General features: G+C 39.9%; 1 protein-coding gene across 1 annotated transcript in view; it reads left to right on the top strand.

The window, feature by feature from the left end:
* The window catches only part of PLB1 (phospholipase B1), a 77031-nt gene that overhangs the window by 43388 nt on the left and 16092 nt on the right, over positions 1–17551 (top strand). The window contains exons 36-48 of the mRNA XM_058802287.1: positions 54–162; positions 4009–4060; positions 4199–4279; positions 5356–5421; positions 5877–5977; positions 6791–6872; positions 7342–7446; positions 8865–8960; positions 10049–10120; positions 11722–11793; positions 13979–14039; positions 14740–14798; positions 17248–17306. Of these exons, the coding sequence (XP_058658270.1) occupies positions 54–162; positions 4009–4060; positions 4199–4279; positions 5356–5421; positions 5877–5977; positions 6791–6872; positions 7342–7446; positions 8865–8960; positions 10049–10120; positions 11722–11793; positions 13979–14039; positions 14740–14798; positions 17248–17306 (1015 nt within the window). The remainder of the gene's footprint in view (positions 1–53; positions 163–4008; positions 4061–4198; positions 4280–5355; positions 5422–5876; positions 5978–6790; positions 6873–7341; positions 7447–8864; positions 8961–10048; positions 10121–11721; positions 11794–13978; positions 14040–14739; positions 14799–17247; positions 17307–17551) is intronic.

Raw genomic sequence — 17551 nt, 5'->3', positions numbered from 1 at the left:
AGGCAGGGAACAGCTGGAATCTTTTTGCCTTCATAGCCACCTCTGTTTTTCAGACATCTTTCGAGAGTTCAATGTTATGATCACGGGCTACTCAACCGGTATCGGGAATGAGAATGATTCCAATGCATTCCTTAACCAGGCAGTTCCTGGAGCACTGGCTGAGTATGTAGCTTTTTGTTTTACATTTGTAGGTGATGGATGCTTCATCTAATTGCCTTTCAACTGTCTCATGTGCTGTCACAACTTGCTCTGAAGAGCAAGCAGAACCAGTTGAGTTAGAGTGGAAATTGGCTCAAAACATGTTAAACGTATGGGTTTATTTCATAGCTGAGCTTTCAAATGAAACTAACTGTCCTCCTTATGAAATCCAGAAACAAGAAACTGGCAGAAACAGTTGGGAGGTTTCTACTCTTCCTGTTCAACATCTATTCATTTTTCTATTTATCAGTCAGTAAATCTCTGAGAAAGTGAATGATTTTATAAATTAAGCATGTAATGAATTGATAAGAGAAACTGGGAGTAAAACAGATGAAGTCTTATGTAATTCTGGCCTCAGATTTCTGGATAAGCAAGCAGGAAAGGACAGGAGAGAGATGGGGAAAAAACCAGTCTAGAATCTTAAGAAAAGAGGATTACTAATGGTCATCCATGGGTTTTGGTGCATTGCAGACCTGGTGCAGTTGGAGGCAGTTCTGCCAATGTAATAGGGATTGTAATGCATTGCAGTCACCTGAATTTGGCTCTTTGCTTTTAGTCACACCTGGGAAGCTGCATGAGTTGAGCTTTGCTATATTGCTTATCCTAGAAATCCCTGGATACTTATTCAAAGTCAGTGCTGTTTAATTAACAAAGCAGATGGCTGCTTGAATTCAGTCATACTTTGGGCACAGAATCTGGCAGACCATGCCTGGATTTGACATTGTGAGTTGCTATTACACAGACCTTAATTTGTTTGTTTAAAGAAAAAGTCATCTTGCTTCCCAAAGGAGTCTTGGAAGTGAACTTCAGAAGCCAAGAGAGGTGTTTGTGTTTGCTGTATCTAAGCAAAGATTATTAGGATTTATCAGGTTATTTTATTGCGCTCCTGTAGGCCCTGTGTAACTTCTGATTCATTCTGGTAATCTCAGTAAATACTTGGATTTCCTAGCAGAAATAGGTTGCTAGGTCCCCTGCTATATCCTACAGCCCCCACAGAACTGAAAGAAGGCATTTTTTATCTGGTGATGAACGAATGTAACTGTGTATGTCAGTGAAATGTGCTTCAGCCATCAGTGAGAATTTATTAACATACTCCATGCAGCATGTATCCACATTACCTCCAGTTTTTGCTTGTTGCATGAAAGTATGAGAGAGGTGCCTGTCTCATATTCTTTATCAGCTAAATCCCAAAAAGGTTTAGTGGGAGGACTTGAAGCAGGATACACAACCACTTAAGTCACCATTATGACTTAGGGCAGCTTGTATCAGCAGCTGAGGCATTGCTATTAAACAGCTATTTGTTAGCTGTCTGAAATGAGTTGATGGATGCTAGTCTAATGAAAATTGCCTATTTCATCGATACCAATTAGTCTTCTCTCTTCCCCTGCAAGTGACTGGGCTGGATAAGCATGATGAAATTGAGCTGTCTTTGTTTTGTAACCATGTTTTGTAAATGTTCAGCAAGGAGACACAGACAACAATCATGCCAGATTTCTGCTTGTCTTCTGTTGTTTCTCTGTCTCATACCTCTCTGCAGAAAGTTGTGCAAAAGTAAAGTCCTGTAAAATACTATTCTTGAGCTCTCAAACACTTCTTTTGGGGCTATGTCCTATAATGTTTTGGTTCTTGATGTAGCTGAGAAGATGAATTCTTCCTAGTCAAGAACTGAAATGTATTGCAACATAAGGAAACGTTTCTCCTGCTTTAGATATTTGACCTGGAATGATGATGCAATTCAACATTTATTCTTCATCAGCCAAAACCATCCATTTTTCAGTGATTCACAGGGCAAAAAACGTCCACTAGCTAATGCTGGTATTTAAGAATTGTTACCTGGTCTGCCTTGCTTTATGGTTATCTGGAAAGTGCGTTCCAGAGGTGCTGGGACATTTCTGAAATCAGATTTTTTTGCAGCCTTACCAGCTTATAGAAACCAGGTGTAAGGGTTTCTTAAACTTAAATTCATGGCTGCTTTGAAGAGCTCTTTATTGAACTAGATGAAAATGTAGTAATGTAGATCTCATACAGCAAAATGTTCCTAAACCTATCTGCATTAATTGCCAACATGATAGAGTTAAGGATAGATCTGAGTAATGTTGCTGAAGCAGAGCCTGGCTGAGGTCTCTAATTTCATGTGGAAACAAAAAAGGAGGTTAAGAATTTAAGAGTAAGAGGAGAAAACAGGTGACAGGAATTGTGAATATCTGTATTTCCCATTAGCAAACTGTTTCCATTGGTCAAGATCTAAATTTGGTTGAAACTGCAGTTCAAGAATGGATCATTGCTGGCACTACTTCATTCAAGATGTTATTGGATCTTGCTGACTGCATTGGCTCAGGATGCATCAGCACCTCACTGACTGTATGAGAAATCAAATATGTTGTGGACCATCAGATCAATAAGTGGAGTTTTCCTCTGTGTCAATATTGCAGATGATGTCTAGCTAAGGGGTTTCCACAGTAAGAGCAGAAGGAAACTGTGACCACTTGTGGGTTGTGATAGATATAAATAAGTAGGTTATGACATTGGACAAGGGTAATGGTGATAAGAACTACTACATGCACGCAGTGCACAAGCAGATGTATGACAGGGCTCATTCCTCAGCAGCTGCTCCCATGCCAGTGTTAGATCAATATTCAGCTGGACAGGGGTGGTGAGAGACCTCTCTTTTTCCTACAGTAAACAAAGCCTTGCAAAGGGGACCTAAACTCTGGTTGCCATACAAAGCAAGTGTCATGCTTATTAATATCAGATGATATGCTCCCAAAAATGACAGACAGCCAGTGTCTCTAACAAGAGCCTGGAGGGAGATGCAGCTCATTCTGAACCACAGACCTGCCTGGAAGGTCACTGCTTTCTGACCCCATTCTGACCCCATTCTCTTCTCATTCTAGCTAACACTGAGACATGACTGACTGATGCTAGCTCTTCTGTTTGTTTGATTTTTTTGGGGTTTGTTGGTTTTTTTTTGTTTTTTTTTTTTTTTTTTTTTTTTTTTGCATATTTGAAGACCAGTCTGTCAGGGCAAATAAAGCTGAAGCACTCAACCTAGGTAGCACAAAACTTATTGCACTTTAGATATCTATCTGTCTGTCTATCTATCTATCTATCTAATCCATCCTATCTATCTATCCTATCTGTCTGTGTGTATATATATATATATGTGTGTGTAGAGAAAAAAGAGAAAGAGAGTACTCACATGGCTTTTGGAAAACAGCAAGGTTGTCATCTTAATTTGTCTGAGTAACCTTGAAGGTTTCTTGGATTTTTAATTACCCTGGAAAAGTTGTGTACACATAGTGTACAGTTATGTGCTGTAGGTGCAAGCTCCAAAAATGAGGAGGGTGTGCACAGTGAGCTCTGAAACCTACATTTTTCAGGGATATGTTGCTCAAGAGGTCAGCTAAGGCTTGGGACTGGGGATTCCTGTGTTTTAGTCTACAAGGAATAGGTTAATAGCAGCCTGGCTCTACAGAGGCCCTCAGCTTACAACTGTTGCCATATTTGGCTTTTCAGCTGTTTTAGGTGCTAAGCACTGTTATGGGAGCTAAACTTACAGTTCCAGATTAATTGCTGAACTTGAGTGAAATCTGTATTCGTCAATAATATAATATAATCAAGTTTGATTTGATGTTGATTTTATTTCCAAGATGTGAACCTGTAATCTGATCACAGCAACATGAGTATTGTACTGTGTCCTCACTCAGCCTTTCTGATATCTGTCAACTTGATTTAAGATGTCTGAAGCATGGCCATGTTGATCTCTCAATGCGGGTGTTACTTTCACTCACTAGTTCTCCTTCTTTCCAGGCACTTGCCAGCCCAAGCAAGAAGTCTTGTGAGTCTTATGAAAACTGATCAGGTAAGTAGTCTGGGACGCCTTCAAATTTACAGCATGAATAGGCGTTGCTTCACACAGCAGATGCACCTGCAATGACACCATGTGCATCTCACAAAGGTAAAGAAATTCAGACTCGTTATTTTCTTCTTTATTGCACAGAGAATTGACTTCAATGCTGACTGGAAGCTCATAACAGTGCACATTGGAGCCAACGACCTGTGCATCTATTGCAAAGACCCTGTGAGTAGTGACACTGGTTATCTCCAGCTGTGCTGTCACTGCAGAAACACCTCAAGGGAAATCATAAAGCCTTCACAGAGATAACATGAGTTATACGTGGGCTGCTGTGTGTTTTGACAGGGGTTGTTGCTGGCAATACCCTGATATAAAAAGTTACCAGCAGCAGAGTAGGATGGTTTTGTTTTCTCTGGCTTACTCCAGGATGAGAACCACTGCTTTGGCTACTGTTTTGTGACCGTAAGCAAAAAAGGGAAGGAAAGAAATGCCTCACTCCTCTGATGTGGTAACTGCTCTGCTCTAGCTTGGCCTCTTTAGGCATCCAAGAATGGCAGTGGTAGTTCAAAGGGGTGCCACCCTGCAATTGTCATCACACCATAACTCACAGTGTGGGGAGGTGCTAGGACTGCTGAGGTGTATATGTGAGGGGAGTTGCTGCAGTCTTATTTGAATGTTATGCTTCTCTGGATTGTGGAGAAGCCTTTAGGGCTGCCATAAGGAGGTCATGGGAGCTGAGTGGGCAGGCGGCAGGGAGAGGCCACCTTTCACTCTCTTGCCCTTAATATGCTCACTTCTTATGAGCATTTTCAATTCTCCTGCAACCCCTTGTGCTTGAGAAATGTGCTTCTTCTGCAGGAGCCTTGCTAGGCTTCTTTGCTGCTGCTGCCAAGTTTTATAGCCTTATTTATAGCTATGACCTTGACTAGCAATGATTTCACGTAATTTTATGAGAGCTTATCAGCTGGCTGTGAGCATGCTTGTGGCTGCTTGGTTTATGCTGTTCAGCATGCATTCAGATTGGGTTCCTTCCTGCATTTTTACATGAAGGGCCCAGTGGATTTGGGTTAAATATGCTGCTACTCAACAAGATTTACTTTAAATCCAAAATTTCACCGAGCCTCCCTATGTTTTGGATTAATTGCTATGTTAGAGTCCCCAGTCTGTAGAAAGAAGCAAGAACATTCTACTGACCACAGTGTGGTAGGGCAGAAAAGGAAGTGAATTAATGTGATTCTCCAGCCTCCCAACCTAAATTCCTTGTGTCTCCATTTGACAGTAATCTCTTCTGTTTCTATCAGGATCACTACTCAGCTGGGAATTACATCAAAAGGATTCAAGAAACTCTTGATATTCTGCACAAGGAGGCAAGTACTGTGAAATTATCCCAGCATTCTAGCTCACACTGAGACATGACTGACTGATGCTAGCTCTTCTGTTTGTTTGATTTTTTTGGGTTTTTTTGTGTTTTTTTTGTTTTGTTTTTGTTTTGTTTTTTGTTTTTTGTTTTTTTTTTTTTTGCATTCTGGTACAAAACATATGCTGTTGACTTGTACAAAAAAAAATTTCTTTTGTCTTATCTATCTGCAGTAGTGAGATGCAGTCTGAAATGACAGATAGTAAAATTGAGCTATGGTGTGGGGAAAAAAAAATCAAAAGCTGATTTGGGGGAGTTTATTGCTTTTTCAATCTTTTAAATTTTTTATCCTTCCAGTGGTGAAGAAAGGGAAGTGGTGTCAAATAACTGGACTTTGGGGTAAAATAAATGCACTCTGGGCTGTGTAACCCGTCATTTTCTTCTAAACCAAACCTTATCTTTCAGGTTCCAAAAGCTCTAGTGAATCTGGTTGATGTGGAGGACATCACCGTTCTGAGACAGTTATTTGTGGACCCTTCAGTTCAGTGCCCCACTTACTTGGCAGAGTAAGGCTTGACTTCTTTTTGTCCTGTTTGTGTTCTAATTTTGTGCTTCTCTCATAATTTGAACTGTTGTTTAAAGGTAGCAGCACAGTCCTGTGGACTTCCTTCCCATGCAGTGCTGATATCACCCTGCCTGATGGCATTTCCTTCTCTTGGCTTTGACCTGTTTTCCATGTCTAGAACTGGACATAATGTACACCTCAGAGGTTAGGGTTAAAGTTAATGAGACAGGGTTCTTCAAGATGGGGTTGAAGTGCACAAACATTTAGATTTGCAAGCCTTTTTTTGTGATGTTTTTGAGGAGTAGACAGGTTTCCCCTGTTTCAGAGGCTTTAGCGCAATGGGTAATTTGCATTCTTTGCTGACCTTTTAGACAGAGACAAATTCTCTGTCTTGGGAATGCAAAAGGAATTGTTGATTGGAAAGGTGTCAGCTCAGAAGTAAAACAGGCAGTACATTTCAAAATACTATTTTCTAGTTCCCCAGGGGCTCTGGTGTGCACCTTTGCCAGTCTGCAGGGCCGTTGGATGCCAGGGTGAAATTAATGAAACAAACTACACAGTGTGCACGACTTTGATATATCTGGGTGTGAAACCAAAATTACTTAAAGTAGTATCATTCATGTGCAGTAGAAAATAAGATTAAGGCTTGAAATTACAATAGCAAGGACAATAAGATGTTTTCACAGAAACGCGATTGTACAGATTCCCTTATTACATCCATGTCATGAGGGCATTGCATGACAAAGGGTGGTCTCTGCATTATCAGATGGTTGACTCTCTTTGTTCCTGTTTTCTCCTCTGACCTCCCCCACAGTTATCTGTGTAGCTGTGTTCTCACAGGAGAAGAAAACTCAGAAAATTTCACAATGGTGAGAGACGCCATCAAAGCTTACCAGGTATGACTATTAAAAGTGGTGCAGTTACTTTATTTCCAGTAGAGGTGAGCTCTTGATTACCTAGCAATATATCATATCTGTTTTTTACCCAAACTATGAACTCAGCAAGAGCTCATTTGATGCTATCAAAACCTATCATGTGACCAAAACTAGCAGCAGAGGTCTTCAGAAAAATGATGTTTCCTAGTAGAGGTTAATTGGTGGGAGTTTAGTCACCAAAACCCTGTCCCTGACAAACAGTTTCAGCATTGTGTTCCAACCTTCTCAGCCCCTTTGCAGCATCTCAGCCTTCTTTTGTCAATGGCTGTGGCTATTTAAGTTCATGAGTAAAACTTCCTTTTGATTCCAGTGCTCTCAGAAAATGCAAACAAAGAAAATAGTTATGATGCAGAGATGTTGAAGTATTGCTGGTGGTTTTTGATGCAGAGCTGTAGTTGAAGTATTGCTGGTGGGTTTTTGTTTCTTGCAGCTTGGCATTCAGAGACTGATAGAGTCTGGCAGATATGATACTCATGAAAATTTCACAGTTGTCATCCAGCCTTTCCTTCAAAATCTGAAGGTTCCTCTTGATCAGGTACGATCTAAAGGTGATTTCTGCATTTAAAGGACTAAGGATGGGTATCTTACCTACAGAGACTGTATTCAAAATAGTTTCATTTTGTTCTGCTTTTCTTATGAGAAATTGCTGGGTTTTGGTGTAGTACAACAGATTTCTTCATATAGTAAGCAGTTCTTAGTTTTATGTATTGTTCTGTCAATATCAATAGCTGTTTTGGAAAATGAGTCAAAACTTGATTTAAGAGTTGTGTTTGAGTATGTTCTTTGAAGTACAAAAATAACAAAAATATTTTTCTTCCTGAAAATAAAACATGATTAACAAAAGACCAAGTTATTAAGTTGCACTTCTTAAAGCAACATAGCCACATTGCTCGGTGAGGACTATGGCATCAGCTCCCCTTTGTGCCACATAACTAATTTTTTCTGTGTCTAACAGAAAGGGAACCTTACCTATGATCTCATAGAAGTTTTATGTAGTTCATATGTTGATGTATATCTCAGTTCCTTGAATGGCAAGTTCCAGTAACTGTAAATCTAGGAAAAGACTCAAACTTTCACTAGAGGTGAAACGTTTTCATATGTACCTGGAGCTGAGAGGAGTTGGAGCAAAATACTGAGCAGCGATTATTAAGCAAAATATTTCTGAACATTTTTTGTAGTCTCACAAGCATTAGTTCAGATTTTAAGAAGTTCAGGATGTTCTTTCAATTTCTTATCTCACACAACATTCAGATGTTCCTGAACTGAAAACTCTGTCTCTAAATATGGCAAAATATATGATGCAAATTTTGGTAGCAGTCCTCTAAAAAGCAAGTCCAAACACACTGAAAAAAAACCTGTCAAGTTTTGAGGAAGAACTGCTCTGACCAAAAATACTTGTTTCAGTCATGCATGACCCTAATCTCAGTTTTCATGTGACAGACAAATTTCCAAACTCCATTTCCTCCAGATCCTCCAGTACCTGTATTAACCCTGTATTAAAGTACAGGTTTTTTTTAGAAAGGAGACTACTCTGGTGTGCTTTCCACCAAACACTTACTTGCTTCTTGATCCTTTCAAAACTCACAGCTTTGCAGGAGGTGCTGTAGAGCATAATGTTGCATGCAGTTCCAGTTCTAATGACAACAAGGGAGAGGAACTCATTGCAGAACTTGAAGAGGAACTGTACCCATAATTGAAAATTGTGGTTTTACTGCTTCTGGATGGATCTGCCCATGGAGGTGGTTAATCATCTCTAGCTAAGTGTTTCTGGTAGTTCATGGGTGTGCTGAAGTACAGTTTGTGTTGCCAGATAATGAAAGCCTTTCTGCAATAGAGCAGGGAGAGCAAGTAGCATGGATCTCTCTTTGCTAGTTCTGATTTGGCCTCAGCAACTCCAAATTGGAAGTGTGGGGATTTTCTACACTCATATGTCCTTTATGCTTTTATTTGTAGAAAGAGAAACCAGATGTCTCCTACTTTTCTCCTGACTGCTTCCATCCGAGCCAGAAAGGCCATTCTCAGCTTGCCAGGGCTCTGTGGAATGCTGTGGTAAGCTGACAGGTTCTGCATACAGTGAGATCTTCACCTAGACCTGACTGCCATTAAAATATCTCTGAAATAAGCATTGCAATTAAGGCCTGAATAACTCTGGACCTTGGGTTTGTCTCTCCTTAACTAGTTAAATACCCTCTGGCTTTGGCACTGCTCTCTGCCTAGAACCTCTTGTTTCTTAAAGTGTGTGGTGAGGAGAGGGGTGCTCCAAGAGCATGATCACAGTCATTTTGTGACTTCAAGTCCTCTTCATCTGTTTTTATGCAAGGCAGAATGGCTCTTAATAAGGATGATGTTTCTATGGGCTGCTATGGGAAACCACCAAATAAAGAATTGTAACTGCATCTGTCAATTTAAACTGATTACTGAGACGTTTGTTTTAAATCCCTGTGTTGTTAATGTCTCATTAGGAATTAAAGTGGCTTTAATTCAGTTCAGTTTTACTACTTTTGGAAATGAGTTAAGCTCAATAAAGATGAGTCACTAAAGATTGCTTAAGCAAACTCATTTTACTTAGCAATGCAGTGCAGGAGTACCCAGCAGTCAGCAGCAGTATCTTGGATCCTGAATAGTAACTTCCATATACTTTGCATTAATATTTTAACAGCTGACATGATTGCTTGCAATCATCAAGCAGTACCTCTAATTAGATTTGGTATTATCTTCTACACATAAACAACCTTTTGTTGGAGATGCCATCATGCAGCTTAGCTATAAAAAATGGAGGGACTCTTAATGTCTTTTGTGCAAGAGAAGAAAGTTATTGACCTTGCTGTCTGGCAAAATTCCAAGGTACTTCATGTGCCTGCCAAAATCCTCCAGGAGTTTAAACTGAACCACTGTAGCTTTCCACTTCCCATTTTAAGCTTCTTTCTAGAACTGCTCTTTTGTTTTGCGGTTGCCATGTTCTTTCTGAGAAGTAGATGCATTTCAACCTTGGCTGTAAATCTAGGTCTGTAAATACAGGCACCTTTATATAGATTTGAAAGGTATATTTATGTTGGAGTTTTTTAATTAGAATTGTTTTACAAATTTAAGATGAGCTGACAGGGTTAAAAAATAGATTCTTTTGTCTTTGTTTCCAGTTACAGCCTGTGGGCCAGAAAGCTGACTCATTTGATTTCTCAGCTGACATCGTCCTTGGCTGTCCAGCTCAGGTAAACATACCCACATTTTGGAAGTTGGCTGTCAGGAGGCTGTATTGCTTGTGCTTGCTGCAGAGAGCAGGGATTTGGTCTATCTGGAATAAGCTTACTTCAAGCTTTGTTCCGTTTACCTCTGAGAGAGCAGGTGTTCTCATATACCTGCACTGGTGTCCCATGGCCACTTTGCTGTGCAGTGAATACTGATTGACAATGTGCTGATTGGTGTGTTTGCAGCTACAGCAGATGTTGTCTTTTGTTGTTTGTGAAGTACAGAGACAGCTCAAGCAGCAAACAACAGAACATGCTGCATTAATTTTCCCATCAGAATCAATGAGGTTTGGGCACCACAGCAGCTTTGAAAACTCAGAATCTGTCATGTCTTGGATTAGTGTCAAGTTGGCTTTCCTGGCCTGATCCATAAGAGGAATACTTCAGACTCTTTGGAAGCTGCTCCTGCAGTTACACAACAAGCTGCTGAACTTGCAGGACAGTTGCTAGGTACCAGCACGTGGAAATGACTGCTGCAAGCAGCAGTCACTGGCTCCCTTTCTTCAGCAGTTTCAACAAGAAGGCCAAAGAATTGAACAGATCAGGGAGCTGAGTTCTGATTTCTCTTAGGTCTGGAGGCAGACATTCAAGTTATGCAGGAGGCTTTTGTCCATATTGTGTCCATCCTGTCAGACAAGGAAAATCTTCTGAGTTATTAACTAGCATATTTCAGAAGTCCTCTGATTTGCTCAAAATGATCCTATTTCATTTACCCAGCATTCTTTCCAAGCAGCTTAAATGAACTCAGCAACAACTTCACTGCCAAATAATGTGGATTTTGTACTTCTTTCCCTTCCTTTACTCTTATTCAAAGACGTTGCTTTTCAGAAGTAGGCAAAGAAAAGTTTTATATCCCTTGAAAAGATATATGGCCATTTTGTTTTGCAGAAATGGCAAGCCTTTAGTAAATCTAAATGCAATGAAAAGGTCATTGATAAAAGTGCCAGTAGCCATGGAAAATTATTTGTTTTGAGGCAAACTTAAGTACCATAAAAACCTGCCTTCTAATTTTAGTGCTTTTAAAGACTTCTTTATGCAAATGCTGGAGTTTCTCTTGATTGAGGTAAGTGAGCCTCCAGGTGAATTTTTTTAGCCTGTATGATGTGCATGTCTTCCTGAATGCATGCTGCATTAGTAGAGGACAAAAATAACAATGAAATCTCTACAGCCTCCATTGGAGGGAAGAATGAGCTTTTCAGTAAGCAATCTTTCATCTCCCTGCTGCTGACACAGAAGATCTGCCCAGGTTTGTCTAGATTCTACATCAGCACCTTCTGAATGGAATGGACTAAACTTGTAATAAAGTCTAATCTGGAATGTTAGGAGAGGAAAATATTAAACTGCAATTGGCATCTAGTACATGTAATTTTTGTGCTAAGGTACTAAACACAAAGTTTATTAATTTTAAGGAAGAAGCATGGTTTCAAAATGCAGATTCCAATTTTATATTTTAGGCAATTACTTTCTTGGTTATATGATACCTTGATATCACTTGCTATAGTTTGTGCCATATGCTTATTGCCCAATTTCTCTTATTTCTCTTGTGTTGTTTCCTCTTTCTCCAGAACAGTCCCTTCCTGGGAACGTACAGGAATAGCAACTACACACCTGTGGAGCCCACTAGAGAGCCAATAGAGGTAATTGTTGCACATTTTGCTGCATTTTAGGCAAACTGTGTAAAGTTGCATCTCATCTCTTAACACATAATCCTGAATTTATAGATTATATAAACTATTACCATTTTTTGGAAAGAGAATTCTGTCTTGCATTGCACTTTTTATTGTGTAAACAAATGTTTTCCTAAAAACCAAACAAAATTAATTATATTAATGGTGCAATTATATCAAAACTGAAACCAAAGTAAGTAAGCTGGAATGCATAATTAATTCAGATAGCAAGTTTCTCACAGTATGGAGAAGCTGTTTTAGAATCCTGACCCCCAAATAATCTAAGGAATGTTTAGATGTTCTCCTCTGGAGGCACTGTTCTTTGTTACATTCAAGTAAGCTTAACCTGTAGAGGGCAGTCACCTTTACATATTGGATGTGTGACCCTATACAAAGGTGGTAGGAGTCCCATTTTCAAAGGGGCTTCATTTCCACCATGATTGAGCAACTGTCATGAGGCATGTTCAATGAACTGCAGAAACAGATATTGTGTGTAGGACTCGAAGAAATGGAGCAGTTATTTGCTTGGCAGTCAGAATGGACTGGGTTAGTTTGACATACTTGGGGAGCTCATGACTAACCCAATTACCAAAGTCTTTGTGTGCCATGATGGTCACAAAGAACAGCAGGTATTGTCTTAGCAAGTCATGGATTGCAGGACTGATATGGGATTTTTATCGGTAAAGCTAGAGTTATGCTTTAATAGGTAATTCCACTGAATCTTAACAGCAGCAGCTTTTGAAGTGATAAAGGAAAGAAGTAGAGAGAGAGTAAAGCAACACTTTCTGATCTAAAAATAAGCCTATCTGTCCTTTCTAGCCTCTGCAACCAGACTTTAGTGGTTGACAGTGGAGCATATTCCAGCATCTTTATAACAGGAACAGATGAATTTGTCATGATGTTTTTTAACAGCAGCCATGCTTTCTGAAGACCACTGGTCTATGTAGTTTTACTCTGGTAGAATTGTGCAGTCACAGAATAATTGAGGTTGGAGGGGACCTCAGGACATCCCAATCCTGATCTGCTTCTAGCAGGGCAGGCCTTTTGATCTGTGTACACAGCTGTCATTGCTCCTGCAAGGGCTGGCCACTGGAGCAATTCTAGTTTTTCCCTTGCTGCCTTCTTGGCTAATATGGTTGCTTGTTACCAAAAAGCAAGGAGAGACATTCATCAGCTCTCTCTGCTGGTGAACTAAGGTGTTCTGCAATGTGTGTTTGATTCAATATCTTCAATTGGTGGAGTTTAGGTGACATAATAACTATTATGTCACCTAAAAACATATGGTAAGGTACAATTATTTAGAGCCTAACAGTTTTCTTTACTGGAACTTTTAAAGCTTTGAAGTTTTTTCAAATTTTATATTCAGTAAAAGCAAGCAATTTTTGAAAGTTTCTAGGGAAAGAATAGGTTCCTGGCAAAGTACATGGGGAACAATAATGTAATAATAGAATAGATAAGGTTCTTCCAATGCTTGACCACTCTTTCATGAAGAAATTTTTTCTAATATACAACCTGAACCTTTCCTGGTGCAACTTGAGTCCATTTGCCCTTGTTCCTTCACTGGTTGCCTGGGAGAAGAGACAGACTCCTGCATTGTCCCGCCTCCTTTCACACAGTGGGAGAGTGATAAGGTCTCCCCTGAGCCTCCTTTTTTCCAGGCCAAACAACCCCAGTTCCCTCAACTCCTCTTCTTAGGACTTATGTTCAAACTTTTTACCAGCTAATATAATAATGCATTAATAATATAATACATTAGTATAACATGATAACTTTGTAGGGGATTTTATTGTTGATCTTTATTTGCTTTTACATCTGATATGTTTTGAGATAGAGCAAGATTTCAAACCTGGAGACCCCACCTTGCAGGTCATGGACAAAATTTGTATGCAGTGGAGAGGGAAATATAGGAAATATAAGATGCAATGTTTTGCTTTTGGAAGAGTTTTATGCTTTGGCTAGAAAATGTCACCAGAAGTAATGATTGTTTGGATAGTGTTCCACGAAGAGGTGTAAAAGACTGTTGAGCTACACGGGCACCAAACTAGGATCTGTGTTTTAACTTGGTTTTGCCCTACACTGTACAACTAAACCATATATGAATTCCACATTATCTTTTAGCTACAAGATGAAACCATTTTGTAACTTCTCATTTCAGAATTGGGGCAGTGAACTGTCGTGTCCTGGTCATACTCCATCCAGTCCTGTCCCAACATCAGGTGAGAAAGAACTCCTAACCTAAAATCATACATAGGAAAAACTTAATCTTTTGTTTCTAAAAGCAGTAAGATGTTGAAATTGCACATCCTAGATGGAAAGTAAACAATAAAAGCTGATATATTTAGCAGCAAAGGGAAGAAGTCAGTCTTGCCATTCTCAGTGAGTTCTGCATGACAGCAGGTATGTCTCTGTGGATAAATGTGATCACATTTATTGTATGCATGTATCTTATACATCATTCATCATACAGCAACGTGGCAGGTTAAAATTGCCCAGGAGGGTTAGTGACTTAGCAAGCTGGAATGTGCTCTGATAAGCAGCGCACTGCAAGTGCTGTGTGCAGTTTGATGATTTTATTGGGAGATATTTAATAGGAAATATTGATCTATGACTCAGACCTGTAAGTCAATTAAGAGAGGTTGAATGCATGCATCTGTAAACATATCTAGTCTGTTTTCATTTTTTACTAAGCTGTTTGAAGTTCCATTTCTTTCCATGTTAGTGTAATGCACTGTTGCAAGCAAAGGCAAGAAGTTACACATTTTTGCCTAGGTGACACACAGAACCTGAAGCTTTTTCTACCTTAAAAGTCTGCAAAAATGCCATCAGATTGGAACCTAAGACTTGCATATTTATTCTATTAGACAGTATTTTGTCAGTTGTTGGTAATCCTGCTTTTATTCTCCTACTGCTTTTTAGTCCATGAGCTACGGCCTGCTGACATCAAAGCCATAGCAGCACTTGGAGATTCCCTGACTGTGAGTATGGCTGGATTCACATGTTTACAATGAGAAGAGCAGTTCTCAATTTCTACCCAGACTTTGTCACATCAGGCATCATCAGATAGAAAGCAAATTGCTTTGGCTTGGCCAAGCAAAACTCATCTACCTGGTTCCCTTTGCAAAGAAATAGCCTGAAGGGATATGAGTGGCACTGGCAATTGTGTAATCCAGTAATGAATAGTTCAGGCCAGAACTGAAATGGGATCCCATTCTCTATTCTATACAGTTTATCCAAGTGTTTTTGAAAAGGGAAGTGTCTGTCTTATAGGATTAGTCTCATCTGACATGAAAAAAAAAGAAGTGAAAGCAGTTGATATTTTTGAAGCAAGAAGACATTTTGCTGAAAACTCCCATGGAAATAATTGACTGCAAAATGAAGTGCTTCCCACTTGAGATAATTCTGATACTTCTGTATTTCAGAGTTTTGCTTTCAGATTTTGCTTCTTGGGTTGCCTTCCTAGATATCTTCCAGTTACAGCTCTGATGTATTTCAAGTACTAAGAAATGGAGGTTTAAAACAAAAAGTAGGCACAAAAAAACCCCAGAAAGGCCCCAGAGAGGAATAGCAGGGAATACTGCAGATCTGCACTGAAGTTTTCTGAGAAAAAGTTCTAGAATTACACAGCCCTGCAGAATTGTTCTGGCATGGGATGAAAGCAAACATTTGCGTCAACAGTTTCCATGAATTTTAACTCCTGAACTAAACCAGTGCTCATTCTAGCAGCTTCTGTTCCTGTTGAGTTCAGAGGGACTTGAAGGGTCTGAAGCCCTTAAATGATCAGGCTTATCTTGCAAGCAGGTGTGCGTGTCTTCATTATGCATCATGCACCTTCTCATTAGCTCTGAACCTGATTTTGCTTGACCTGATGTAATCCTGGCTTTCCCTCTGCTGCCAAGCTTTGAGCTTTTCTTAGAAGAAATCAGTAAAGCCCTACAAGTCTCCCTCCTGTCCATTGCCATGACTCTTAAAATTAATAGTTTTATTTCCTCCCCTGTGCACTAGCACATATATCTTATTTTTAAAATATTAGTTCTTTTAATATATGAAATATCTCTGAAAGCCCTAGTCATAGGGGCCAGGTTATGATGCTTGAGGTGTCTGTCTCAAGAGCTGAGCAAGGCAGGTTCTCATGATGCCGTTATTCATGCAGCTCCTACCAGTTGCCACTGCCACAGCAAGGTGTGTTTGGGAGTTTTATTGAGTGATTTATTTGGGGGGGCCAGAAAAAGTGGCAGAGTGTTTCCCACATGTGTGCACACACTCACACCTCCCACAGCAGCCTCATGCACTTTGTGCGGGGTAACCATCCTTGGCACAGGGGGACTGCAGCAGCAAGGTCCCCCAAAGGCATGGATTGTCCTCCTGGTACTCCTCACAAGATCCCTGAATGCAGCCAGTGTTTATGGCTGAACTGGTGCCATGGCTTTTTGAAGAATACAGAAGTTGGTGAGACCACTAAAAAACTCTAAAGCTGCAGAAGAGCCCCTTCTCATGTTTGCTGCCCTGAATGAGTGTCACGGTACTGACCTTGCTAGAGGTCTGTCCCCATCCTGTGAGCAACCCAAATTCAGCACAGAGGTCTTATGTATTTATTTAATTTTGAAGGACATGAAAGTTCACAGTACAGGAAGAAAGGCTGTCTCAATCTAGATATGGTTGGAGATTAATGAAACATTGAACAATTTATTAATGTTACTGGTTAGAATTCATCTGTCTGTCTTCTCTAGAACCAAGGAGTAGATACACCAACATGCTTATCTCTAGTGGCAAAAAAAAATCCTGTCTACACCTCATCGAGTCTGTGTGTTAAGTAGCAGACTGGATCCAGGAGAGGAAAAATGGATTGTACACCAAAGATTTGTTTTCTTGGCAGATTAAAAAGCAGCTTCTCTGATTTATGTACAGCTAAAACTGGATGGGGATTTTTCATCAGTGTTTGGGGCTTTTTTCCTGGATTAGTAAGTCTCTCAAAGTCATCTTTCTTCAGGAAATGCCAGGATGAAACATTTTCCATCAGAAAAAAATCCAAACAAATACAAAGCCGTTGATGTTAGTCATGGTCCCATTGGGTTGCTAAAACAGTGTGATTAGCAGCTTTAAAGCCTTATGTCCTTGACTTTACAATCTGACATCCTCTGGCTGGACTACATCTCTGGTGCTCCATGATCTGTTATCTAGATATGAGGGGAAGTACAGAAAACTGGAGTATGGGAGATGCAGGGCTGCCCACAGGCCAGAGTGTGGTGGTGAATAAGGACACAGACCACTTATGCTAAAGCTGGGATGTTGCAAAAGCTTGGCTGAATGCAGAGTAATGCTAAAAGAATGTTTCAGCACTTTCAAAACATGATGTCTATCTTACCTAAACTCATAGGGCTTTTTTTCTTTTAGTATTTTATCAATTGTTATTTCCATCTTTCCCAGACTGCAGTAGGAGCCAAAGTACCAGACCTACAAACAGACTGGAGGGGACTCTCCTGGAGGTGAGTGAAAATGCTCTTTTTTTAAAATCTGTTTTTGTCCACGCAGTTAAAACTGTGGGTCACCTGGCTGTGTAATTACATCTTTGTATATGTAAATTCAGGGGAAGGATGCTGACAGCAAGTATTGCTTGGTAAGGATTGGAAGAGTCAGGGCTGGAAGAGAATAGATAGGAGGGATTCCTGGGACGGTGGGTGGGTTGTATTTGTTTTTGTGGGCTTTTTCTTGCTTCTATTTTTCTTTTCTT

This window comes from Ammospiza caudacuta, chromosome 3 (assembly GCF_027887145.1).
Source record: "Ammospiza caudacuta isolate bAmmCau1 chromosome 3, bAmmCau1.pri, whole genome shotgun sequence".
In the NCBI taxonomy this organism is placed as follows: Eukaryota; Metazoa; Chordata; class Aves; order Passeriformes; family Passerellidae; genus Ammospiza; species Ammospiza caudacuta.
This window is presented reverse-complemented; position numbering and strand designations above follow the sequence as displayed.